The sequence below is a fragment of the Leucopleurus acutus genome (assembly GCF_964270905.1).
Source record: "Leucopleurus acutus genome assembly, chromosome: 13".
NCBI lineage: Eukaryota > Metazoa > Chordata > Mammalia > Artiodactyla > Delphinidae > Leucopleurus > Leucopleurus acutus.
Genome location: NC_139155.1, coordinates 50,539,461 through 50,567,141, shown reverse-complemented (window position 1 = coordinate 50,567,141; position 27,681 = coordinate 50,539,461). Strand labels below are relative to the sequence as shown.

General features: G+C 45.1%; 1 protein-coding gene across 2 annotated transcripts in view; it reads right to left on the bottom strand.

Moving 5' to 3' along the window:
* ANKRD29 (ankyrin repeat domain 29) overlaps positions 1–24,246 on the bottom strand; it is a 42,973-nt gene extending 18,727 nt beyond the window's left edge. The window contains exons 1-5 of one of the 2 annotated variants that reach the window (XM_082853108.1): positions 24,214–24,246; positions 13,988–14,098; positions 10,414–10,512; positions 6,419–6,517; positions 2,972–3,070 (exon numbers count right to left, since the gene is read on the bottom strand). In XM_082853108.1, the coding sequence (XP_082709234.1) occupies positions 2,972–3,070; positions 6,419–6,517; positions 10,414–10,512; positions 13,988–14,098; positions 24,214–24,234 (429 nt within the window). In that variant the 5' untranslated portion in view covers positions 24,235–24,246. Of the gene's footprint in view, positions 1–2,971; positions 3,071–6,418; positions 6,518–10,413; positions 10,513–13,987; positions 14,099–21,630; positions 22,077–24,213 lie in introns of those variants that run through there. The other variant, XM_082853109.1, reaches the window with a different exon arrangement.
* Between the last annotated feature and the right edge of the window lie 3,435 nt (positions 24,247–27,681).

Genomic DNA, 27,681 nt, shown 5'->3' with positions numbered 1-27,681 from the left:
TCTCCATGCCAGCCCAGCAGACGCCAACAATACCTATACACACAACTAAGCAGTCGTGCATAAAAAGCCCAAAGCAAGTGCTTGTTTCCAATTTTCTTTAGTTTTCTTTTTAACTGGGCCTGTACATCTTTTGGGCGTTTCTTTTATCTTGAAGACGTATCATTGGTTAATTTCAGCAAGTACATCCGTCAGTCGAGAGCACAACTCCTGTCCGGGTGCTTACTTCACACAGGCAGCATTCACAGGACAGAGTGAGCCTCATTACTTTCAGACCTAAGTGGAAAACTACTTAACCCAGCTAATTACCACCCCTCGCAGTCAGGAACATCAACCAGAGGATAAAAGCACCTTCCCTACAAGTCCAACCAGGCAGAGGGTGCTGAATTTCCAGTGGGGGTCAGCTGAGCTGCCAGACGGCCCTCAACACAATCATTAAAAAAGTAATCAGCCTGTACAGATTCTTTCTTTGTTTTTGGCCGTGCCACTTGGCATGTGGGATCACTAGTTCCCTGACCAGGGATCAAACCCGCACCCCTGCAGTGGAAGCTCGGAGTCTTAACCACTGGACCGCCAGGGAAGTCTCAGCCTGTACAGATTTTTAAGCAAATGTTTGATATGGGGATACAATTTTCAGCTGTTCCTTACTGTGTTGCCACAGAAAGTCTTCCCTGCCCTTAGCAGCTGATAACTCTTAGGAATTTTCCAAAACGGATCTCCATGCATTGGATTTTTTTTTTTTTACTGTGCTTTACACATTTCTGTTCGTAGAAGTTTTCAAGAATCATTGACACTCCCTGCCCCCTGCCCTGTATTTCAACTGTTTTTAATGGAAACATTTATATTTGGACTGTTTAGGTAAGGGTAAAAGTCTTAATACAAAATGGAAGTTCTGGTGCATGAACTTTCTAGGTTACCTTATAACAGAGAGGAATTTACCATGGGAATGGGATCTCCCCAAGCTCTACATTTCTAAAATTAAGTGTTGCTTCAAGGAGCCTTATGGAAGAATGTTATCTAACAGTACAAAATCTATATCCACAGTCAGTTTGGATTGCTGACTATTAATGGTAATGCTATGAAAACAATAACGCATTTTCCTTTTCCAAAGACAGGGGCTCTTCCTATTCAACCTGCACATACATATACTCATACACACTCTCAGATACAACTTCACTATATACAGTTGAAGAAATATGGAGCTGCAGACCTCTGTTTCTCAGATGTGGCCACATGTCAGAACCACCTGTTGCCCAAGCTGCCCTCAGAGACTCCAGTTTAGTTGGTCAGGGGTGGGCCCAGGAAGTGGAATTTTTTTAATGCTTCCTGGTTCTAATGGACAGCCAGAGTTGAGAATCACTCCTTCAGACCACAGTCAAGTAGTTCAGTCATTGAACCAGGAATGCTACAGGTTCACAGAGTGGTAACAGATTTTGAAGTGCAAAGCCTAAGGCTCGTTTCTATGGAAAGAGGCTGGTGATTTGTCAGAGGTATCTGTGTAAACTCTGGAAAGGGTGTTCAAATGGAAAAGTTCACACCTACACATCTCATTACACGTCTATGAAAGTATAGCACCCCTGGACATAGGGCTCATGTCTAGTGGTACAATAGCCTAAAATATGGTTCCTAGACAAACGGAAGCAGGAATTCTTCCACTCCTCACCATGAGACTGCAAGTCACTTTACCTCCCCATATTTTATTTTTTCCTCCAAAACAAGAATAACATTTGCCATAAATTCTACGGAATTAGAGTGACCATTAAAAATGCTTGGGTAATGTGCTAATTGCCAATTAGCGGCAAACAGACCCACACTGGCAGTGAATGCCTTTCAGGGTCAATGGCGTGCATGTATTGCAGAGGTCTTCATTCACCCATCCTCACTTCTCTTCCAAATTACTTGATTTCTCCTTTTTTGTGTTCTTCCTCCCAAATAACTCTACAACAGGAGGACGTAAGTTGGTTTTCAGCAAGTCCATACACTGGGCTTGTCGTGTTACAAATAAGTATGTATCACATTATTTTTGAAGCTCTTAATTACATAGGTACATGAAATATATCATATGTGCAAGAGATTTAAAAGGCAGAGCAAAGATGGGTAAATAAGATTATGGGTTTCTACGTAGAAAAAGCTCACCTGGTTAACTCTATCTTTTTCCTTTGATGTCTCAGACGTCACTTCTTTTTTTTTTTTTTTAACCCATATTCAAACTGTTCTTTATTCTGCCTAACATGCATTGATACAATTGTGAGCTGAAGGTCACCAAGGAATATTTTATTGGTTCTTCTGTTCTTTTTAGATCCATGAGATGATCAGACAAGAAATTCTGGAGCAAGTCCTCAACAGGGTTGTTACCAGAGGATCCTCCCCCATCACTCATTTCATAGGTATTGAACTTTGGAAGGGTGGATAAAGTTGTCAGGCACATTTTTATTTAAATGTCATAATGCTTTTGGTCCTGGAAAAAAAATTTAATGATACAGTAGATTGACATCTTTAATGACATCTTTGATGATGATGCCAGTAAAACATAAATGCATTTATATTGTCTATGGTTGTCAAGAAGGAAAGGAGTGTATAACTAATGAGTGAAACTTCTATCTTGCATCAACTTTCTCTCTTTTTTGTTTTAATACTTCTCAGGTGAGTGCTGTCCTTCTACTATCACTCATTGACCTCCCATTCTCTTAACCCTTGACATCCTGACTTCAGTACTGGTCTCTTTGGTGACCTCTGAGTGTTTTTCTCTTTTAATACATATATCCTAATGCCTAAATCCACTGGTCGTATCTTAATCACCAACTTTCTTAATTTCTCTATCATTCTACACCGTTTACAACTGCCCTGAGGTTCTCTGATAACTGTAATACTTTGCATCAGATGCCACTTCTGGCATCGGAATTTAGACTGCGATGCTATGTGTGATAAGGGAGTGAGCAAGTGACCCCCAAGAGCCCCCCTGAAACACACTCACATAAAGTTGGTCATGGATGTTGGCTCCGTGCTTCAGCAAGGTCTCCACCACCTTCATGTGCCCATACTGACTGGCGGCCAGAAGGGCAGTGCCCCCGTCCTGCGGTCATGAGAAGTATAAACGCGTTAGAAACAGTGAGAGCACAAATCTTACGAGCAGATGCTCTTCACATGGTGAGAACTTTGGAAAAGAATTTCCCATACATAATAACAAACTCACTTTTCCTCTTTTATCTCTTTTACTTTTTCTTTATAATCATGACAGAGTTCATCTTAAGGGCATCATTATGTTGTATACTGGGGTGGCTTGCTTGAGATATATTACAGCTATTTGCTAAGTTATTATAATTAATTTAGAAATTTCTCATGTCAAACGCAGAATCATCTCTTTGCCTCTCAATAAAGGAAGCAGAACAGGAAGTCTGCACCAATCAGTTGTGTCTTGGAATCACCAGAATCATCTCCTGTGGTCTCACCAGAGACCCAACTGACAAACATTGGCTTCTCCCCGTGGGTCCACCCAGTTGTAGGTCTCTGAGATTAAGGTGTTTTTAGGGAGTAGCCCTCTTGGGCCCCTGCCTTCATGGGACGAGATCTGCATGCACTGAAAGCGGGGATAACTGCAGCCTATTCCATGTGCTTCTCACTCTCCTGTTTTGCATTTTCCTTTGAACACGTGCCAATTTGTCCAGACCTCTTTTAAAATGTGGGTGCTAGGACTCAACAGAGCACTGCAAAGTAGATGTGGCCTGATGGGACATTCCTTGGTTCCATCTCCTCTACTTTTATCTCTGTGCCTAAATTAGAATTAGCTTTTAAGCCAACCACACCAAACACTGACTCAGTGAGTTTGTGGTCAACTGAAACCCTTTCTTTTTTTCTTTTGGCTGCATTGGGTCTTCATTGCTGCGTGTGGGCTTTCTCCAGTTGCGGGGAGTGGGGCTACTCTTCATTGCAGTGCACGGGCTTCTCATTGCGGTGGCTTCTCTTGTTGTGGAGCACAGGCTCTAGGCACACAGGCTTCAGTAGTTGTGGCACATGGGCTCAGTACTTGTGGCTCGTGGGCTCTAGAGCGCAGGCTCAGTAGTTGTGGCGCACGGGCTTAGTTGCTCCGCGGCATGTGGGATCTTCCCGGACCAGGGCTCGAACCCATGTCCCCTGCATTGGCAGGCGGATTCTTAACCACTGTGCCACCAGGGAAGTCCGTGAAGCCCTTAATGGTTTTTCTCAGGTGCTGGGCTGAGGCTTTCTCTTTTCCCATCTAGGATTGTTGTGTTGTTTCTTTGGCTCTGTGAATGGGTATGTGGACATTTGAGCCAACTGTAAACAATCGAAGAACGTGGAATCTGGTTCTAAAATACAAGTCATAGATATAAGATAGGGTGGTTTCTAAATCTGGGCATAGAGTGTTTATTCAAAATGGCTACCCTCGCAGCCCCACCCTCAGATTCAGTAGGTCTGGAGTGAGGCCCAGAAAGAGGCATTTGACCAGCCATGTGAGGTGACCGAGAGGTGCCGGAGGCAGGTGGGCCTCCCTTGGAGAAACACTGCTGCACATGGTCCCGCATTCACAGGCAGGCAGGGTGCTGGGGGATGCACATGGCTGAGTCAGGCTTCAGCAAGGGCCCGGCTGTGTGGTGGGAAGAGCTGTGTTTTGAAGGGTGGTGAATGGAGGAGAGAGACTGGAGGGCTGAGGCTGGTGGGGGTGGGTGGAGGTGGAGGCGGGTGGGCATTAAGAAGTTGCTTATTAAGCTAGTAGCAGCGACGAGCACCAATGTTTCCAAGTTTTGTTGTGTCAATCTTCCCAGCTTTTTGCCTAATGGGTTTAGAGAACAGATAAAACATGATGATTGTCATAGAAGAGCTGATACCTTTTATTTTAAAAAACACATTTTTGGGGGACATAGGTTCAATTACAATGAGAACAGTTGACACAAAGTCAGTTTGGTTTTTTTTGTTTTTTGTTGTTTTTTTTTTTTGCGGTACGCGGGCCTCTCACTGTTGTGGCCTCTCCCGTTGCGGAGCACAGGCTCCGGACGCGCAGGCTCAGCGGCCATGGCTCACAGGCCCAGCCGCTCCGCGGCATGTGGGATCTTCCTGGACCGGGGCACGAACCTGTGTCCCCTGCATCGGCAGGCGGCCTCTCAACCACTGCGCCACCAGGGAAGCCCACAGAGTCAGTTTTGATGACAGGATCATATTAAAACTCAAAGCCTCCTGACACTGTCTTCTTCCCATGGAAAACTCTTGGCCACCTGCAGTTGACCTAATGGAAACATGTGGAACTGCTCGCCCTGGGTCCCATGTTCCCCGGATTTCTGGGACAGCACAAACTGGCTCAAAGGCCAGCATTAACTTGTTAGCCAAGAAGAACGAAGCAGCCATGTGGTCACACACGATCATTTGACGTAGTTCAGAGTTGAGTCAGGTTTGTAGAACTTTTTATTTTTAGTTGTATTGCTTTTATAATTAAAAATAAAATGATATTTAATATAAAATATGGTACACATGTATTTTGGATTACTGTATATTATATTCAGCATGTCTGGAGGCATGTACACAGTCCAACAGTAGGTTTTAGAAAAGACAGAAACCCTTTCTGAAATTCAGATCTACTTAATAGTGTTTTAACAGGAAAAAAAAACTCCACTGGAAACCGCCTTGATATCAAAATATCACATACAATAAATTAAGAAAACCTAAAAGTTTCCAACTAGGGCAAATTTTCAGGAATTTTTTATGACTGAAGTAATTTTTTATGACAGAAATAAGTTTTCAATTACAATGCGATGGCAGTTCAAATTCTTCTACTACAAAGCATTATCATGAAAGGTCATGTTGTGAACACAAAATTTATCTTTCTGCAGCCTCAGTTTTCTTATCCACATGTCAAACATGAAGAATCAATGACTTCTTCAAAGGAAGAACCCCAATTCCTTGCCCAACTATATAAACTGTAATCATATATATTTCAGTGAGGACATTTCAGAAAGTAAACTGTCTGCCAAACCCTCCTTAGAAATCTCTCAGATTCACTAGGATTGGCTTAATACTTCCAACAATTCCTATCATAGCACTGGGATTAACCTTGAAGCAGAAAAAAGCATATGAAAACAGGGAAAGTTATAAAGCACCTGCTACTGTATCCATCCTGATAACAAAATTTAGTGTCCCAGAGTAGAAAGTTACCAGTACAAGAAAGAATCTAAGCAATTCCACCCACCCCGTGTTCTCCAACTGTGAGCCCAAAGTTAAAATGTCGTGTTTTGAATTGGATTCCTAGGACGACCCCTGAATCATTACAATTTAACCTTGTGAAACCCACCTTCTTAGGCTTGAAAATCTTGTAAAAAGCAAAGCAAAAATTCATACTATAGATGAAGAGAAATGAAAACTCATGACTGCTGAAATTCTTCAACAAGGTATAAAATCAAGAAAATTCTCTTACTTTGGTCCTAAATTCAGTGGATGCTCCAAATTCAAAGAGAAATCTCACAACGTCATTATGTCCTTGTTGAGCAGCAAAGAACAGGGCAGTTGTACCTGACTGAGAGAGAGACAGAGGCTGGTTTTAAAAGATATTTGGTTACATTACATTTGATTTATATGCTTGTAATCAAAACAAAACAAAATCCTTGCATATAAACTTCCAGCCTAGGAGGGGGCTATATTTGAACAGACTGTATTCCTTGTTCAGGTAAGTGACCCGTGTGGAGGCTGCTGGGTTCCAGAAATGTTAAGATGTAACAAGGTCTGGATGAGGAAACTGGGCTAGAATAGGAAAACTCTCATCTTTTTTGGCTGCCCTGTGCACATGTGGGATTTTAGTTCCCCGACCAGGGATCAAACCCGTGTTCCCTGCAGTGGAAGCGTGGACTCCTAACCACTGGACTGCCAGGGAAATCCCTCACCTTCTTAATAGACATGAATTTTAGAGACTACCAAAGTGTGCAAATGCTATGTGTCTAGACAGCCAACTAAAGGAAACAATGGCAGGTCCATCTTCAGGAGACAAATATTCTGATATTGCAAAATGGATTACAGATGAACCGAGGAAGTCTGCTCTAAGCGTCAGTTCCACAGCACTGCCAGGCACTCTCTTCCAGCTTCCAAAACATGCGGGGTGAGGTCAGGGCCTCTCTTTGGCTATCTTTCCAGACTGACCTGGCTCAGGGAATTCTGGGGGTCACTGGGGACCTACACGTCATTGTTATTTGCGCCACACAGGTTACCTCTAAACCCAACACACTTAAGTCCTCAAGGGCCACTGTGTTCAATGCACAATAGTTTTCATCTCCAAGAACATTAGTTGAGCAGTTGGAACCAAACAGATAAATATAAAGACCATAAAAACCATACTTTGGGTGGAAGTCAAACAAACGTTTCTCTTCTCCCAGCTTCTCTCCGTTTTTCTTAAGAGATTTTTGTGTATGTTGAACTAGCCCTTCACAATAAAGTCTTTGAGTAAGCAGATCTGGACTGTATTGTTTTTATTAGAGAAAATCTGTCTTTTCTTTAAAGTTAAAATAAACAAAGGCTGTAAAGCAGAGAGGAAAAATAAAACGATTAGGGAAGTTTTAAAGTCGAATTCTAAAGGGGCCCAAACATCTTCCTTCCGGAAGAAAATCAGCTGCTGAGGTGAAAATGACCTAAAACAATGATTCGGTGTTGTGGAAATTACTCAGAAGGATCTGTCCGGGAGGAGACTGGATGGATTTCCTGTAGTCTCTGTACTGCTCCTCTCAAGGCCCAGGCTTGCTGATCCGGGGCTGTGGAGAACCAGTGTCCAGATGCTATCTATCAAGGGTCATTCTCCCACGGTCCACAGCCAAGGTGACACCCAGAGGGGAGAGGGAGGGACTTCTAGATGCCGCCAGGAAAATGCAGACCTTACACATGGTGTGTCTTACTTTTCTCCACTCAGGGATGGGGGTCCAGCCTGGGAGAAGGGTGTCTTGCTTGATGAAAGTTTGGTTGGTGAATCATCCTTTCTGAAACACCTGCAGGTCAGGGCCTCTGATAAGAGTGGATCAAGGAAAACCAAGCACTCCTGTCTGCTTTGGAGCTTGCCCCTGTATGCCCACCTCGGGTCTGAGTCTCTGTGGACTGAGGTCACATTCACTCTAGGTGTGACCTTGGATGTGTCTCCACAAAGGTGAACTCACCAGGCCCTAGACTGGCTTGGAAATACATGCAGCCTCCCCAGGCCTGAATCTCCAGCCTCCCTCTGCTCCTCTGCATCGGACTGAGAATGGACCCTCTGGCTAGATAGGACTCCTGAGATGGCCCTTGAACGACTGTGTCAACAGGCTCACATTTTAGTCCGATGTTCACCACATGCCTTTTGGAGAGAGAACTTATTTAACTCATGGCTGGTCAGAGAAGCCCTTTGCAAACATAGTTTGGTGAGAATGGCTGAGGTAGGCTAGCCAGTGAGCCTAGCTAACAGTGGGTGACCCAATCCTTCTAAAACTATAATGATCTCTATGAAAAGCCTATACCTTCTATAGCATCTCGTCCCAAGGGAAGAAGGAAGAAGTGATTTAGGCTCAGGGCAAAACATATGGGTGTTTAAGGAATGTGGTTGGAGGTTTTGTTATGTCAGATGTAACATGGGCCTAGAAGATTTGTTCAACTGAAGTACAACCAACAGTCCCTCCCTGGGCCTTATTTAGATGCAGTCTGCAACCTGGGCTTTAATGTCATATAGGAAAAAAGCAATGATTACAGTCAGCCCTCCATACCCACAGGTTCTGCATTCATGGATTCAATCAACCACAGAAAGAAATGTTAAAAAAAAATTTCCACAACTGCTATGGAGAACAGTATGGGGGTTCCTTAAAAAACTAAAAATAGAGCTACCATATGATCTGGCAATCCCACTCCTGGGCATATATCCAGAGAAAACCATGATTCAAAAAGATACATGCACCCCAGTGTTCAATGCAGCACTATTTACAATAGCCAAGACATGGAAGCAACCTAAATGTCCATCAACGGAGGAATGGATAAAGAAGATGTGGTACATATATACAATGGAATATTACTCAGCCATAAAAAATAATGAAATAATGCCATTTGTAGCATCATGGATGGACCTAGAGATTATCATACTAAGTGAAGTAAGTCAGACAGAGAAAAACAAACATATGATATCACTCATATGTGGAATCTAACTAAACAATGATACAAATGAACTTATTTATAAAACAGAAACAGACACAGATTTCGAAAACAAACTTACACTTACCAAACGGTGGGTGGGGAGGAATAAATTAGGAGTTTGGGATTAACACATACACACTACTTTATGTAAAATAGGTAACCAACAAGGACCTACTGTACAGCACAGGGAACTCTACTCAATATTCCGTAATAACCTATACAGGAAAAGAATCTGAAAAAGAAAGAATATATGTATATGTATAACTGAATCACTTTGCTGTACACCTGAAACTAACACAACATTGTAAATCAACTACACTCCAATGAAATTATTTTAAAAAAGAAAAATTCCGTAAAGTTCCAACTTGCCATGCACCAGCAACTATTAACATAGCATTTACATCATATTAGATATTATAAGTACTCTAGAGATGATTTAAAGTACATGGGAGGATATGCGTAGGCTATATGCAAATACTATGCCATTTCACGTAAGGAACTTGAGTATCTGCAGATTTTGGTATCCACGGGGGGTCCTGGACCCAATCCCCTGCGTATTCGGAGGGATGACTGTACTCTAGTCCTTTTTAACAATTCACTATTGTGAGAACTTCACATCTCTGTCACTGGCATTATTCTTTTTTTTTTTAACATCTTTATTGGAGTATAATTGCTTTACAATGGTGTGTTAGTTTCTGCTTTATAACAAAATGAATCAGTTATACATATACATATGTCCCCATATCCCTTCCCTCTTCCATCTCCCTCCCTCCCACCCTCCCTATCCCACCCCTCTAGGTGGTCACAAAGCACCGAGCTGATCTCCCTGTGCTACGCGGCTGCTTCCCACTAGCTATCTATTTTACGTTTGGTAGTGTATATATGTCCATACCACTCTCTCACTTTGTCCCAGTTTACCCTTCCCCCCTCCCTGTATCCTCAAGTCCATTCTCTAGTAGGTCTGTGTCTTTATTCCCATCTTGCCCCTAGGTTCTTCATGACCACTTTTTTTTATATTCCATATATATGTGTTAGCATAGGGTATTTGTTTTTCTCTTTCTGACTTACTTCACTCTGTATGACAGACTCTAGGTCCATCCACCTCACTACAAATAACTCAATTTCGTTTCTCTTTATGGCTGAGTAATATTCCATTGTATATATGTGCCACATCTTCTTTCTCCACTCAACTGTCGATGGACACTTAGGTTGCTTCCATGTCCTGGCTATTGTAAATAAAGCTACGTTATTCTTATTCACGTGCAAAACCTGACTTACCTCTCTCTGGAGATTGATGTCAGCTCCCTGCAGGACGATCTCCTTCACACAGCCTATGTGGCCAGCATAGGAGGCGATCATGAGGAGTGTTGTGCCATTCTGGGTGGGGGAGAGACAGATGAGCAGTCAGGCCACGTGACACCAGAGAGGTGGCCTGGAGAAGATGCCGCAGACGTCAGCTCCTCCCAGGACACGTCCAAGCTGAGCGCAACATCTCCCGCAGTAAATAAAAGTGTCTCATGAATAATCTTATAATGCACACCAAACAGGAAAAAGCAAAGTGACAAAGTGCTGAGGCTGGAATTTTCAATTCAAACATTCGCTCACTTCCATTACCCTCAGACACACAGTCCAAGTGAACCATGGTTACTGCATTTTGAGGCAGCAGTGATGTAGTGGCCTCGTTTTATGATTCCTGAGCCAAAACACTGTTATTAATGCAAAAAAGTGGGTTAAGTGGTACTAGTTGGTTTTCTGAGTTTAGAATTCTTTATTTTCAAACGGATTCAGGTAAAGATGCAACGAGAGACTACAGAAGTGAGAGTCAGGAGCCCCGGGGTCCATCTCTGTCATCAACCAGCAGCGTAACCTGGGGCACACTGCTCACAATTCCTGGGGCTCATTTACTTCAGGTTTAAAATGAGGAACTGGGTGATATGATTGCCAAGGTCCCTGCCAGCTTTAAGATTCAAGGACTTGAGACGTACCACCTGATATTCCAATTCAAGTGGACTTTTGTGGTTTAATTTACATTTGTTTTCAAGGGCTCGAAACTGTCATCTGAACCACCTCTTCTGTGTGGTCAGCAGCCTGCTTCTGTGGAGAGGATAAGAGAGAGACAGACGGCTCTGCCTGTGAGGAAGCCTCACGAGGTACGGGGTGGTGATTCTTAGAAGCCTCGTGCTATACATTCAATACGTCTGTGGGATTTTGTAGGAAGGCAGTGTAGCTGAGTGGTCACTGACAGTATGCTTCTGGGCCGGTTATCTGAGCTCTCAAAGGCTCATTCACCTCATCTGTAATGCGGAATAGTACAAGCATCTGCCTGATTAAATTAAATGGGGAAAAGCAATAATTCAGGTGATGTGCTTAGCCTAGTAATGTTAAATATTCAGTAAGAGTTAGATGTTAAAATAATATTATGATGCCTCAGTAAATGTTAGATTAGTATTTGGTTTTTGTTGACGCGTGTGAAAGACAATCCTAGTTTGGGGAAAGTCTTGTTTGCTATAAGTAAAAGTACAGGTAGAATCGAGAAGAGCTAGTGGCTTCACAGAAGTGCTTTATGATGCTCTTCTACCCCACGTGATCGCATTTGGTATTTGAATGTAAGACCTTCACGTCGGCTGTACCACCTGTCACTCAGGGGGACTTAGTCCTCCGTGGTTTTCAAGATTAGAGTAGCAAGCTTGGAGTTACCAACTTCCTCTCGAATGTGAGAACATTTTTATTCAGCATTCAGACAGAAGACTCCTTGATTTAAAGCCAGTCTGAACAGACAAGCTATGAATGTATCCTTTGCGTGAGAGATGAGAAAAGTTTTTCATCATGGGTCACACTGGTCTCAAAATACAAATCAATCATGAGCTACAGGAACCCCAGAGCACTTAACTTGGATATTTTAAAAAGAAAATAAAAAACAACAGGCTCATCTATTTTACAGTAAGGGAAGATGAATGAAACAATAACCAAAATGCTCCTTTATACATTGTATTTCACTTCTACCTCATGGTCGACTGAGGAAAAGTCAGAGGTTGGGACAAAGGAGAAATAGAATACAAAGCCCGCGCGCCTAGAGCCCGTGCTCCGCGACAAGAGAAGCCACCGCAATGAGAAGCCCGCGCACCGCAACGAAGGGTAGCCCCCGCTCGCCGCAAGTAGAGAAAGGCTGTGCGCAGCAACAAAGACCCAACGCAGCCAAAAATATAAACAAACAAATAAATTAATTTAAAAAAGAGGAGGGATCTGTGGATGTATTAAGCTACACAAAGCTGGAAGTCAGGAGAAGGTCATGGGGGTGTCTGAAAAGGGGTGACTTTAAGAAAAAGGAGTAAAGTGGTCATCAACATGGTCAGTGGGTGAGGCCACAATGCAAACAGGCATTCCCACTCCAGTTCTGTCCAGTGTGGCACTGCTGCCCAGCGAGACCCAAGTAAGACCCGACGACCAGTTCACAGATGCCCAAGACCCCATATCAGTTTGGGTCCTGGCAAAGAACAGACGGTACATTCAAACTGGGATAACTGGACGCAAGTTTAACAAAGAGACTATTTATAAGGCCATGCTCTGGATGGAGAGAAACTACAAAGAACAGTACTGGGAGCGAGTAACAGCGGAGCTGCACTGCTAGCCCAGGCCCGAAGGCGTGAGGGACAGGTGGTGGCTCCCAGGACAGAGAGGGTGAGAGTCCTGCTGCCAGACAGGATGGGGGGGGTGTCTAGACTCCCCAACATCCCTGTCCTCCCTCCCTCTGATTCCTGCCAACGCTCCCACTGGCCGAACCCTACTGGAGGCTAGAGGGAAGCCAGTCCCCTGGGGCAGGCCAGACAGCTCCAACTCTGGGACACAGAGCAAACTGGAGAAAGTTACAAGTGGGTCTGGAGGTGCACCCCAAGCTGTCCTGCACTGATGCCCGGTGGCGGGGGGGGGGCAAAGTGGAGCAAATTTTGATACCTCGCTTGGGCTGGTGGCTTACATCACCTACCAAATTTGCGCAATAAAAGCTGGAAATGGCATACCCTGTTATCAGGAAAACAAGAAGGCTCCTGTGAAAACATTTCTATTTAATCCCTAAAATCAAAACATCTGCTCTCTCCTCATCTGAGGTCCTCTTAGTCCCCAGAGATGCGACATCCTGCTGAGAACAGAGAAATTGCCGCCTCTAGCCGGGGAAGGAAGGGCTCTCGCAGTGATGCCTGAAAGTAGGCGGGAGGACGTGTTTTTATTTCCCCTTCATTGCCGATGAGGGTAGTGGTGTTTGCAAAGGTAAGAAAGGGATAAGAGGCTGGGTGGAGGCTTCCATCTCTCAGTAGAAAAAACCCAACTCCCACATCCGCGGCAGCCCCCTTCCGTTCTGAATCATCTCCCCCTTTTCTTCTTGGACTTGGCCGATTCTGATTCCCAGTGACGTGTCGCTTCCCCTATTGTGGTCCCTCCTGTTTTATGCAGGTAATGGCTTTCCCAGTCTTTTTTTTTTTTTTTTTTTTTGCGGTATGCGAGCCTCTCACTGTTGTGGCCTCTCCCGTTGCGGAGCACAGGCTCCGGACGCACAGGCTCAGCGACCATGGCTCACGGGCCCAGCCGCTCCGCGGCATGTGGGATCTTCCCAGACCCGGGCACGAACCTGTGTCCCCTGCATCAGCAGGTGGACTCTCAACCACTGCGCCACCAGGGAAGCCCCCCAGTATGTTTTGAAGTTCCCCGTGGTACTTTGGACTTTTTGAAAAGGATGAAGCAAGCAAACACATGAAAAAGCAGACAAGCACTGTGAAGGAAGGGTACTCAGCAGGCGCTCTCATGCCAGCGGGGGACGGCGAGCTCCCAGCATGCGTGTACCGAATGGACCGGTCCGTACACTGTCCCTGCAGTCCACGTCCACTCGGCCACTGTTCAGCAGCAGCCTGAGCAGAGCCAAGTTGCCCCTCCTCGCTGCCCAGAACGCCGCGTTGGCAAGTGGGGTTTCCTTCTGCAGAAGCAAAACAAAACAGGATCTTAAAATCGACCTTCATTAACACGACCACTTCTACGCAAGTACGCACTACCATTCAAAAGGGAGACCTTCCAGATGTGTCTGATCATTTGAAAGACTGCTCCTCTGGCAACAGGTGATTGTCGTGTACTTGGTTGTGGGATGCAGATACCCGAGCCATGGGGCTGTGATGAAGAGCCGTGTTGTTGATTACACAGCACTATTTATACCCTATTTCCCACCAGTGTCCTCACTTTCCTGCCTCTGTTCACAGTTTCCTTTTTGTTTGAAATGAATTTTCCCCCATCCTTCACGGCCAAGGTTCTGCTTAAAGGTTATTTCCTCCCTGAAGTGTTCCCAAATCTCTCTTTGCCTCTAAGCAGAGGGAAATCTCTCCCAATTCTGAGTTTACAGGTACCTTTTCTGTGCCCTCAATACTTTCTACCTGATTCCAGCTGCCTGGGTAAATGCCTCACTTTCCCTCCACCAAATTTTCTCTGTTTCAGCTGGAACTTGACGGAGGTTTCTGCTGAGAACAAGGAACTCTGGGCAGAAAATGTTGCTGTGAGTCCTTTAAGAAAAAGGAGTAAAGTGGTCGTCAACATGGTCAGTGGGTGAGGCCACAGTGAAAACGGGCATTCCCACTCCAGTTATGTCCAGTGGATCCTTCACTCCACTCCTGGGTTATTTTAAAGTTGCTAAGTTAACGTTGGAACAACTACAGAAGGAACAGAGCTGGAGAACAGGTCTCCTGAATCAGAGCTGCAGAGTTGACTGTAGTACCACCACCTTCTCTAAAACAGATCAATTTGAATTTGCAGAGAACAGTCCCTGGTGGGGGTGAGGGACAGACAGAACCAGACAGCTCAGGGTTTCCACCCCAGCCCTGGGCAACGGACTTGGCCCCGCTGAGGCCTGGATTCCTCTTGCTCAGATGGAGATCACACTACCTGCCTTGAAGTTTATGGTAAAAATTAAATGACGCAGGTTAATTGGCTAATACGGTGCCCAGCACATCATACATGCTTACAAATACTAGTTTCTTTCCTTCTGTCCACTTTCTTTCCAAAGTTAGAATCAACAGGCACAGCTGAACTCAGAGTATTGGTACTAATAAAGAATTCTGCTGGTCTCAGGAAATTTTCTAGTATTCAAATTGTTGAACAAAAACACTTTTTGGGGTGGGCTCAAAGCACATATCTGCCCCAGAGGGTCTTTTATGCAATACATCTTCAAAGTATATGTATAAGGTATTACATACAATACCTAACTCACCAATGCTAAGTTAAAAAGAAAACACCGACAATTTCCGCTGCTCCACAGAACCATCACAAGTGAAAGTCCAGTGGCAGCAGAGTGGTGGCAGCACCTGTGGGTGTGAGGATTTAATTTCAGGAGCTCTTCAGCACTTACACAACTTAGTGTTCTTGTGCATTCTTGGACAAGAGCGTGGCAAAGTGGGGAGTGATAAGCAGATTACAAACATTCTTGGAATGCTTCCCTGGCTCAGTTAGGAGGAAACAGATCACCTTAAATTCCAGGTGAATAATTTGCTTCCCCTGAAGGTGTAAGTTTTACTGTCCCAGGAGTTTTCACACCCAGTGTCTGTGGTTTTTGCACCAGGCTGGGTCTGATGTTACAGTTGTTAGTAAGTGGGTGAAGCAATGGCAAGGCTGGTTTGACTTGTATAATAAATCATGAAACAATGCCCCTTTAATAGAGAGATTGCACAAGGCCAAGATGAAGTTTGGGAGGGTGAATCAGGAAGACAATTTAATATGCACCATGGAACAGCTCTGTTGGCTTTTCTGGAAACATGAAACCTTGAGAGTCATAAACTGTAAATCATTTTCAGTGATTTTGTTGTTTCACTTTAATCCCAAATACCTTTCAAAAAGCCATTTGCAAACCACAAACTTCTATTGTCGTAACAAGCTCTCCAGCCAGGAGCCTCTCCTGCCTTTGGGATGGCCTCGGGGATTCCTCTCCTGCACGGGCTACACATCCTGGTTTCCTACAAGGTTCTAGAAACTGAGCTTTGGGAAAAGGTGTAAATCCTTCATTTTCCCGCAAGAGCTTGATATACTGGGAGGTGCAGGCATGATAGAGTAGTTGATTTGGGGTGAGAGAGAGCTGAGTTCAAGTCCTGGCCCTGCTACTTCCCGGTTCTGGGACCTTGGGCAGGTTATTTTATTTCTCTCTGCCCTAGGAAAGTGAGAATGCTATTAATGGTGGTAGTATAGTCAGTATCCTTGGGGGATTGGACCCCCTGCGGATACTGAACTCTGTGGATGCTCAAGTCTCTTATATAAATCGGCACAGTATTTGCATATAACCTACGTATCTCCTCCCACGTACTTTAAATCATCTCGAGATTACCTGTGATATCTTACACCTGTAAATGCTATGTAAATAGTTGTCAGTGCAGGTCAAATTCAAGTTCTGCTTTTGGGAACTTTCTGGAATTGTTTTTCTGAATACTTTTGATCTGTGGTTGAATAGGCAGATGTGGAACCTGCAGACACGGAGGGTCAACTGTACCTCTGTCATGGGCTGTTAGAGGATAAATGAAGTAATACGTGCAAATGCACTTTGACAGCAAACGCTCAAGAGATGCGAGCTCTAGATGCACAGTCCTCACAGCCCTTTAAAAGACTTGTCCAGGAGAATTCACTTGCTTGGTTGCTGGCATGTGCTCGGGACAGTGGCACTGGCCAGGGGCTAGAACTAGAGGTACCAGTCAACCTTGATCTCTGCTCCAATGGCTTTATGGGCCAGTAGGAAACGAGCATCCCAGGCATGCAGGGTGCTGATGCAATGACATGGGGGCATCCTGGGAACCGTCACTAGCTCGGAAGGGCTGGAGTGAAGGACGTGGGGTGAGAGAGGGCAGGAGATGCTGTAGGGCAGGTAGTCAGGGCCACATCTTGAAGGACTTGCTGTGCTATGTGATGGAGCTTGGACTTCATCCGGTGGGTACTAGGGAGTCAAGGAAGGGTTTTAAGGTGGGGAGAGACCACCAGTTTTGCATTTTAGAAGGTCCCCGTGGCAGCCTCAGGAAGAATGGACTGAGGACTGGAGCCAGACTGAGACTAGTGTCTACAAGGTTAGGAGACACTGTACAGACAGGGAAGAGATGGTGAGCTGAGGCTACGATCGTGGGGACAGCAGGATGAGACAGACGGGGGAAATTTCAAGGAGCTAAACTGAATAGTCTCGGTGTATGACTGTCTGTGCAGGAGCGGAGGGAGAGAAGGAGCCTGGTGGATGTGGACTCATGGAAGTCGGAAGCTCCAGTTGAAAGGCAGATTATGGGGAAAAGTGATGAGTTCAGCTTTGCACATGCCGAGTTTCAGATGCCTATGGGGCATCTAGGTGGAAATGTCTAGCTAGCAAAGCGATGCATAAGTTCTCCTATCACACTGCGGCCAACCCATTTTACTGGAGTGCAGGAATCCTGAGCTAATACTTACCTAGTGCTTATTCCGTACCAGTGGCACATCCTCCGCAGACTAGCTCATTTAATGCTCATCACAGCTCGGGGAAGTGGGTGCATTATTATCCCACTGCTCAGATGACGTAAGTGAGAAGCGAGAAGCAACAAGGCAGGCTTCAGCCCCAGGCAGTCTGGTGCTTGAGGCTGGGCTTTCAGCCATCCTATCGTCCTGCCTCCTGCGGAACTCTCCTCCTGAGACAGCAAGGAATAGGCAGTGTGGACCCCAGTGACCTCCTTCCTACCCTCATTCCAAGTCCTCTTCTGCCAGGATGGAAAGTCCCCCGACCTTCTTTCTCTTTGGGGTCTACAGACCACATTGCCTGGTTAACTTCCAAACCTCCTCTGGGTACAATCTGCACATAATCATAAAATGCTGTTTACAAAGGGCAGCCCTTTAAGCCTTTAAAGGAGCTGATACACGTGAAAATGCTTCACACAAATCTTAAGGCAATTCACCAATCGTGTGATTACTATTTAACCTCTTCCTTGGTTTCTCGGGTCTCTGCAAGCAGGCTGTTGGCTGTGACATTGTCATCACAGCAGTGACAACCTACGTTGGGTTCTTGCTCTGTATCAGGCAGTGTGCCGAGTACTCTCACTGTTCTAACGCTTTTAATTCCCAGAAAAACCCCATGAGGTAGGTGTTACTGTTCCCATTTTTAAGATGAGGAAACTGAGGCACAGAAGTGACTTATGTAAGGTCATCCGGCTAGGAAGTAACAGGATTCAAACCCAAGTCTGTTTGGGTCCAGAGTCTGAGATCCTATATCTTATCCGCTGTGAGAAAACCTGAGTATAACCTTCCACATATGCCATCTTCCCTTCTCTTTTTTCCCCCTATTTACTGCCAGAATTTTGGCTCACACAGTGGTCATTAGCACACTACCAGAAATTAAATACAGGAAGGAAGGGGAGAGAAACAGAGAAGGGAAGTTGTTACTTGTACAGAACTGGAATTCTGATTAAAAGCTAAGAGGGGGTAGAGATCTAAACTACTGGTTTAAAAAAGGGTTAAGAATAATGTGGATTTCATTTGTATAATTAATCTAATCAAGAGAACATTAGCTTTGTTCAACGATGAATTTCTCTGATGTTCGAAGCCACATTAAACAAGGGGATAAGGAGGGTTGAGAGACCATGGGCAGGAGGAGGTTTTTGATATGTCACCATTCCACTTCGTGCTAAATGGCTGAAATTTACAGAATTGCTTAATCAACATGAACTGAGAATTAACCCTGTGTTGTAAGTATCATTACACTTCTGTAAGTGATAGGAAACCTAAGAGGAAAAAGTAAGTGATTTACTCACCCAGGCATTCTGCCTAAGAGGTAGGCCTGTATAACACTGGCGTTTCCAAACTCAGAACTCAAGACCACGTTTAAAGTCTGTTTAACACATATATGTTCCGAATTAGGCCAATCGATAGAGGTAGAAAGTAGTTTAGCAGTTTTCTGAAACAAGGATGTTTGGAGGAATACAGTGACTGCTAAGAGGTATATAGTTTCTTTTTGGGGTGATTAAAATATTCTAGAATTGATTGTGCTAATGGCTGCACAACTCTGTGAATATGCTAAAACCCACTGAAACGAACAGTTCAGCTGGGTGAATTATATGGTATGTGATCTGTATTTCAATAAAGCTGTTAAAAAAACATACATGGCTTTGTTAATTTATTCTCCTGTGGCTCATCCAAAAAATTTCAAATGGTTGATGAATTGGAGTGGATTTTGAGATAATTTACATACCTTCAGAACATAGATGGAACATACAAGTTCCTGTACGTCTGGCCAAGACATGAACAATTTCCATCACCAAGATGAAGCCTGGAATTGAGATGCTCTTCCTCTTGGGTAAGACAGGCTCAAGAAAGACCTAGGTATTATTCTTTGTCTAGTGATGGTTCCCCTGGGATGGTGACCTCCCTCATTGGGTTAGGGTCTAACCCCCAAATTGTGCCAGACTTTTGGCAACCTCAGCCCTGGAGAAATAGCTGTTATAAAGGCAAAGGTTAATGTACTGAACTCCACGAGCTTCATTCCACAAAAAGACTCAGACCTGCACTTTGAGTTTGCTTTTACTTTAAAAACAATTCCAACAAACATGTATCTCTTTTCCCAACCAGAACAAATTGGGAGTTGCCAAGGGTGAAACAGGAAGTTTACTGGAGAGGCAAAGCGCTACCAGCAAGAAGGGACTGCTGACAGGATAATGGACAAAGGATAAAAAAGGGTGTCCACATGGTTCAGAAGCAAATAGCCCTACAAGTGGTGACTCAGTCATCGAGAAGAAGCGAAATTGTGGTTCCTAACGCTCTGTTGATCCTCCCACAGACTCAGCCAACAATGCTGGGTCTTTTCAATGCAGACCTTGGAGATCCAGGGCCTCGGGCCTACAAGCCTTTCAGCTGCCGATGAAAATGAAACAGTTAATCTATGGCTCCAAAATCAAAGTTAATGACAACTTCATTCAGTATGTACGAAATGTAACATGTTGTCAACTTTACTAACTGCTAAAACTGGTATTCATAAAATACCGCTGACACATGTATATAATCGGCAGGGCCGATTTTCTCACTATACAAGAACTACTGAATTGCAGAAAAATCCTGGACAAATGTAAATTAAATGTTATTTGTTGCTAAATAATTTAAAAAGCAATAGTATACAAATCCTTCCAAAAATGTACAATAAAAGTGCTTGTGGGATCTTAGTTCCCCAAACAGGGATTGAACCTGGGCCCCTGGCAGTGAAAGTGCTGAGTCCAAACCACTGGACTCAGTCCAAATTCCCTGGCCAGGGAATTCCCAAAAGCTGCTATTCTCATTGTGGGCTGAGGGTACATGTTAATATGTTTGGTATGATGTGAGCTGGGGCTAGTGCAGGGTTAGTCACCAGCCTGTGACTCTGCTCCCCTCCCCCACTCCCCCTCAAGCCTTCCCTCTGTGCCTTTTGGAACTCCTCCACTTGCTGGAAAATCAACCGTCTTTCTCCTTCACTTAGCTCCGAGCTTCCTCTGCCTCCCTGGTGGAGGCTGGGCCTGCTCCCACCCCAGCCCTAGGGTGAGGAAGCCTCACCTGGCTTCCAGACACTGCCCTTCTCACCAGGTGTACATCTCTGCTGCTTCAAGACTCAGGCCATCCTACCTTCTCATCCTCTGCCTCACCTCAAGGTAGTTGTCGCCTCCTGACATTTTCTTCACTGAAAATGAACATTTTCTTCCCTGGAAACGTTGGCACCTTCCTTTCTGCCCACCCCAAATTCTGACCGCATCCTGGCCTTCACTTTACAACACATCAATATCTCTGCCCCCTCCCACCTCCTGAGAACTTCAGCACTCAGCTCAATCACCCCCTCCACGCGCAAGCCTTCTCAGCACTCCCTGTTGTCATCTTAAAATCCTTTTTTATTGAGATATAATGTACATACTATAAAATTCATCCTTTTAAAGCATAGAATTCAGTGGTTTTTAGTTTAATCTCAAGGTTTCACAACCATCACCACTATTCCAGAACATTTTCGTCAACCAGGAGAAACCTCGTACCTATTAACAATCACTCCCATCACCCCCTTCTTCCCCCAGTCCCTGGCAACCACTAAGTTACTTTCTGTCTCTATGGATTTGCCTATTCTGGACATTTTGTATAAATGGAACCATGTAATACATGGCCTTCTGCGTCTGGCTTTTTGCACTTAACATAATGTTTTCAAGGTCTATGCATGTTGCTATGTATGAGTGCTTCATTCCTTTTGTCGGTTGTATGATATTCCATTATATGGATATACCATGTTATGGACTGAATGACTGTGTCCTCCCCCCTCCAAGTTACTATGTTGAATTCCTAACCCTCATTGTGATGATATTTGGAGGCGGGGCATTTGGAGATAATTAGGTTTAGATTAGGTCCTGAGGGTGGAGCCCCCATCATGGGGTTAGTGCCCTTACAAGAAAAGGAAGACCTTAGAGCTCCTTCTCTCCCCTTTCTGAGGAGAGAGCCAGAAGGTGGCTGTTTGCAAGGTAGGAAGAGGGTTCTCACCAGACACTGAACCTGCCAACAGCTTGATTGTGGACTTCCCAGCCTCCAGCACTGTGAGATATAAATTCCTGACATATGTTTTCATTTCTTGTGCATATACACCTAGAAGCAGAATGGTTGGGTCATATCGTAGCTCTATGTTTAACTTTTTGAAGGATGACTAGACTGTTTTCTATTATGGCTGCATCATTTTATATTCCTACCAGTAATGTAGGAGGGTTCCAAATTCTCCACATCCTTGCCAACACTTGTCATTTTCTGTCTTGTTGACTGTAATCATCCTAACGGGTGTGAAGTGGCATCTCATTGTGGTTTTGATTTGTATTTCCCTGTTGGTTAATGATGTAAAACATCCTTTCAGTGGCTTATTGGCCATTTGTATATCTCCTTGGGAGAAATGTCTATTCAGATCCTTTGACCATTTTAAAATTGGGTTGTCTTGTTTATTGTTGAGATGTCTATTATCATTTAAAGATGCTAAAGTCTCTACCATTTTAAAGCAAACAAACCCTTGGCCAAGTCTGGATTCCTGCTGCAGCCACTGTTCCCGCAGAATTTTTTGAGAGAGTTCTCTCCACTTGTGGTTTCCACCCACTCTCTTTTCAAGCTATTACAATCTGGCTTCTGAACTCAACATTGCATTCAAACTGCTCTCAGCAAGGTCACCAGAGCCTGTTTTCTTACTAAATTCAAGAGGCACTTTTCGATCCTAAGCTTGTTTGATTTCTCTGTGGTATTTGACTCTGCATCCCTCTCTGCCTTTATGGAAAGACTACAGATTCTTGGCTTAATGATAGCACACACTTCTGATTTTTCTCATACACTTCTGTCTGCTCCTCCATTTTCTCAATGGGTTTCCTTTATTCTGCTCATTCTTAAAGTCTTGAGCTTCTTTAAGATTTTGTCCTCAGTCCTCTTTCTTATTTTTTAATAAATTTTATTTATTTATTTTGGCTGTATTGGGTCTTGGTTGCTGCGCGTGGGCTTTCTCTAGTTGTGGCGAGCGGGGGCTACCCTTCGTCGCGGTGCGCGGACTTCTCATTGCAGTGGCTTCTCTTGTTGTGGAGCACGGGCTCTAGGCTCGTGGGCTTCAGTAGTTGTGGCACGCGGCCTCTAGAGCACAGGCTCCGTAGTTGTGGCACACGGGCTTAGCTGCTCCGTGGCACGTGTGATCTTCCCCGACCAGGGATCGAACCTGTGTACCCTGCATTGGCAGGTGGATTCTTAACCACTGCGCCACCAGGGAAGCCCAGTCCTCTTATTTTCTACCTTTACGTGATCTCACTGGGCAATCACATTCATCCCCAAGGGTTCAATGACCACTTAACACTGCTCACTCCTAAATCTCATCTCTATCTCCTGCCTAGACTACTCTCCTGGGCTCCCGGTTTGTACATCTGTCTAACCAACATCTCTACTTGGACTCCTATCCATCCTTAAACTTGACATGTCCCACCCCAAGCATTTTATCTTTACTCCTCTGGCCTTCCCTAACTCAGTGAATAACATCAATTACCGAATTCTGCTGATTAAAAAAAAAATTTGTCACACATTTGTCTGCTTCCTCCCGTCCTCAAAACCTGTACCCTAGTCTGGTACCATTTAACAAGATGACCCCAGCATCATCCTGACTGGTCTCCCAGCTCCATTCTCTTCTCCAAACCGTAGCCAGAGATCTTTCTAACATGCAAATCTCACCGTGTCATTCCTCTGCTTACACGAGCTACTGTAAGAGGTGGGATTACACTGGCTTTGGAGCCAGACACACCAGGGTTTCAATCTGAACACCATTCACACACTGGCTGCACGGCTGTGGGAGGAGTTATTTAACTTCTCCATGTTTTAGTTTTCTTATTTGGAAAAAAAAAAGTGGGGGGCACCAAAGTACCATCTCGTGGGTCCTCCTGAGGATTCAGAAGACGCACCATGATGCCCTTGGTTCAGAGTCGGGCACATTTTATGTGCTCAATACATTTTAAGTACTATTTTTATTAAAACCTTCAACAGAGGCATATCAGTGAACCTCATTTTCATCCTAAAATGTGGACGTTAAATGAATGACTTTAATAACCTCTTTGGACACTGAAGTCTGGTAATCAATCGCAGCTCCACTCTGCGCTGGTCACTCAGCTTCAGGGTCAAAAAAAGTCCTGTGGGGAGGAGGCAGCAGTGGTGCGGATGGCGTTCGGGAACGTGGACGCAGGATCGGGCATCGGTGCCGCAGCCCTGGTCCCTGCGAGGGGCGGCCGCTGAGGAGCGCAGACCCAGGGCTTCTTCCCCGCCCCCCGCCCGACTGTTACCCCGGCGACAGTCGTCGCCGCCCCTGCGCCCCGCGGCCGGGCTCACCGCACCTGCAGCCAGAAGTACTGAAAGCCTTTCGGGCAAAAACCGCACCCCCAGACCACAAACCACAGGAGTCATCCAGGCCCGGTCGCTCCCTCCCGTCCCCCGCCAGCCCCGCCGGGGCGGCGGCCACCCCTCCCTGCGGGCCCGCGGCGGCTCCGGGCGGACGGTGGGTGCGGGCCCCGCCGCCACAGGTCTGCCGCCCGCCCGGCGCTCCCTCCCGGAGTCCGCAGCGCTCACCTTGAACGACATCCTGCACATGTCCGCGGCCGCCCCGCCGGGACCGGTGCGCTTCCGGCCCGGACGCCCGGCCCAGCCCTCCCCCGCTCACCCGCCGCCTTCCGCAGAGCGGCGGCCTTCCCGGCGCCGCGCGCTCTCGCCGCCGCAGACGGGGCCGGGGCGGGGGGAGAGAAGAGGGGAAGGGGGAGGGGCGGGGGGAGAGAAGAGGGGAAGGGGGAGGGGCGGGGGGCTCACACGCGACCGCCCTCCGCGTACCTACCACACACACGCTCCTAACTCCGCATGCACTGTGCACACTCTACACACACACAGGTTCATACATACACCACTGCACGCTCACAACCTCACATCACCCTTCACACATCCAGGCTCACTTTCTCCAACTCCATCCCACTCCAAACTGTACACCTCACACTGTGCACACTTTCCAGGTTACACACACTCAACCCTAGCCCCACGTTTTAAACCTACTTGATACTCCGTGACAAAGTTGATTTAAGCTAACTGCATTCATTCACAGGAGAAATAAGCATATTAATGATTCAAAAGTTGGATAAAAATGTTTTCTATTGTAGTTCAATGTGCTAACATCTTTATATGTCATGTGTTATGAAAATTTTTCGTATGCATTAAAAACTTAATTAAAAAAAATTTTGGTTCAGGAGGAAAAAAGAAGACACACCCACACCCCTCACACACCTACCTTCTCTCTCATGCACACACTCCATGCACATCCACATTCCTCACACACATACACTGCAGTCTCTACACAGACTCTACATTCCACGCACACAGGTTCACACACAATACATAATTCCACACTCACATCCATGTATACACAGTACACACACATCCACACACAAATCCACACACACCCACGTCCTCCAAAAGGGCATGGTCTTCATCAGATGACTCTTAACCTTCATTACAGCACAAATATGATGATGATGGAAATGAAACATAAGAAAAATATTCACCCATCATCCCACCACTCTTTCAAATAACCATTTTCAGTTTTGTTTCTGACCTTCTAGGTTTTCTTTTCTTTTTCTTCTTTTTCTTTTATAAGAATCTGGGATTTTTCCTCCTGGGGAAAGAGCTGGGAAACAAGCCTTTTGACTGAAGGAATGATAAGTGGTATTTTCCTTTTTGAAGGTGAAGGGCACAGTTTGAACTAGACACATATTCCTCTTTTTACCACACCGATGACCTTCTCCCCTTGGCCTTATCCTGCACACCTTGCAGTATCACAGGAGCTGTCCACTCCCTCGAACGTACTGCTTGCTAATTGCCCAGGGTTGGTCTGAGGGGAGTAAAAGTGGGAGAGTCATATTTTTTTAATTATTAAAAATATATTATTTTAAAAGTATAAACAGCAATAATATCCTTTCTAGAAAATTCAAACGCTAAAGTAAAAGTGAACGTCTCACACCCTCACACTGCAGGAATCGATTCATCCTCCCCCTCACCTCTGTTTGAGCTTCCTTCTTTTTTCCAATGAATTTGTAATGATTTTTTAAGTTAAAAGTTAAAAAAATATAACTACAAATTAAAGTTCATAAAGAACATAAAAATGTTTATCTTGTATGGATAAATTGTATTACTTTGTGTTTAAAACAATTTTAAGGAAAAAAGTTCCAAAATTTGATAGGAATTTCTAATTTTTAAAATCAAGATAGACTCAGGGACTTCCCTGGCAGTCCAGCAGTTAAGACTCCGCCCTTCCACTGCAGGGGGTGAGGTTTCGATTCTTGGTCGGGGAACTAAGATCCCATGTGCTGCATGGTGCTGCCAAAAAGTAAAAAAAAAAGACTCAAAACTTTTCCCCTGCCCTGGGTGTCTATGGATGAGATAGTTTTGAAGTAGCTACATGACATTGTTATATAAAATCAAGCATTGGAAGTTTTGCTTTATTAATAGTTTTGATAAACAAAAAGAGGAAGGGAAAGAATTAATATTTTGAGTGCTATGTACCAGGAGCTTCCCTTGTAAGAATGCTATGAGGTGTGTATTATGCTCAGTCCACAGCTGGAAAAATCTGTTTCTGAAAGATGAAGTAATTTGCTAATGAGTGGTCAGGCTAGACCTTTAATTAGGTCTTTCTGTGGGCTTCTCTGGTGGCGCAGTGGTTAAGAATCTGCCTGCCAATGCAGGGAATACGGGTTCGAGCCCTGGTCTGGGAGGATCCCACATGCCACGGAGCAACTGGGCCCATGTGCCACAGCTCTTGAGCCTGCACTGCAGAGCCCGCGAGCCACAACTACCGAGGCTGCGTGCCACAACTGCTGAAGCCCGCGCCCCTGGAGCCCATGTTCTGCTGCGGGAGAAGCCACCGCAATGAGAGGCCTGTGCGCCGCAGCCAAGAGTGGCCCCGGCTCGCCGCACCTAGAGAAAGCCCGCGTGCAGCAACGAAGACCCAACACGGCCAAAAATAAATAAATTAAATAAATTAAAAAAAAAAGTCTCTCTGGCTTCAAAGCCTGTTTCCTTCCCACTCGGAGTTGTTTTGGGCATTGTCTCTGGCCAGGCTGCTGATGGGATTCTTGTCAAAGGAAAGAAAGTACCTGAATACAAAGTTTAAATGGTTAAAAAAAAAAAAAAAAAGAATGTGCATATACACCATCCCATACACGTGGCTCAGCTTGTCTTCATGAAAAAGCCCCAAACAGAGCAAGTCTCTCATGACCACAGCCAGGCACCTCCTCCTAAAGTCTTCTACTCTGGAACTTAGCAGGAACCCACCAGGCCTAACACAGGAAATTCAATCCCTGTAGACCCACCCTCCATATTCAAATACTTTCTCACTCCCCCAAAAGAAGGGCTCCACACTTGTCCTAGGCGTCTCCTTGTTATCATCCTCCCTCCCATGCCCATGGCTCGCTCGTGTCTTCCCTCTTCTGTCTGCCCTAACCCCAATCTTGACCTAGCAGAGTTACTCCCGGCTCAAGTCCCTTCCTGCATCCTGCCCCTCAGCCATCTCTCTCCCAACTTTGTTGAGTTCCTGCTGTAATTCTGCTCTGCACCACATCCGTTAGCCCGAGGTATTTCTCTAGACTTTGCTTCTGTTACTTTTGACTCCTCCAGCGGAGTGTAAATTCTTCAAAGCCAGACTCTGAGTCTTATAATATGTCTTTTATTTTTTTCAGGGGTTAGTTTACAGCTGGAGATATGGTAGGTGGTCGAAATGTATTTATTGTTGATTGAATAGAAGATTCAGGAATTGTGTTCTCCACATCTACACGGTCAGAAAGCCCACCACTCCTTTGCAGACGCCCATGACACATAAGCACAGCCATCTGGGTTCACTTCGAATGAGGCCATGTTTGTTATCACCGCGGTTTATACCAGCACAGGCTGTAATGTGTTTGTTCTGGATTTTGCACTCTCAGTTTACGCCCTAGCAGGACTTGCTCTAGTCGGTCAGGCTGGTCTACTGAGCCCTCTTGCTCCTCCTTTTGTCGTCAAGCC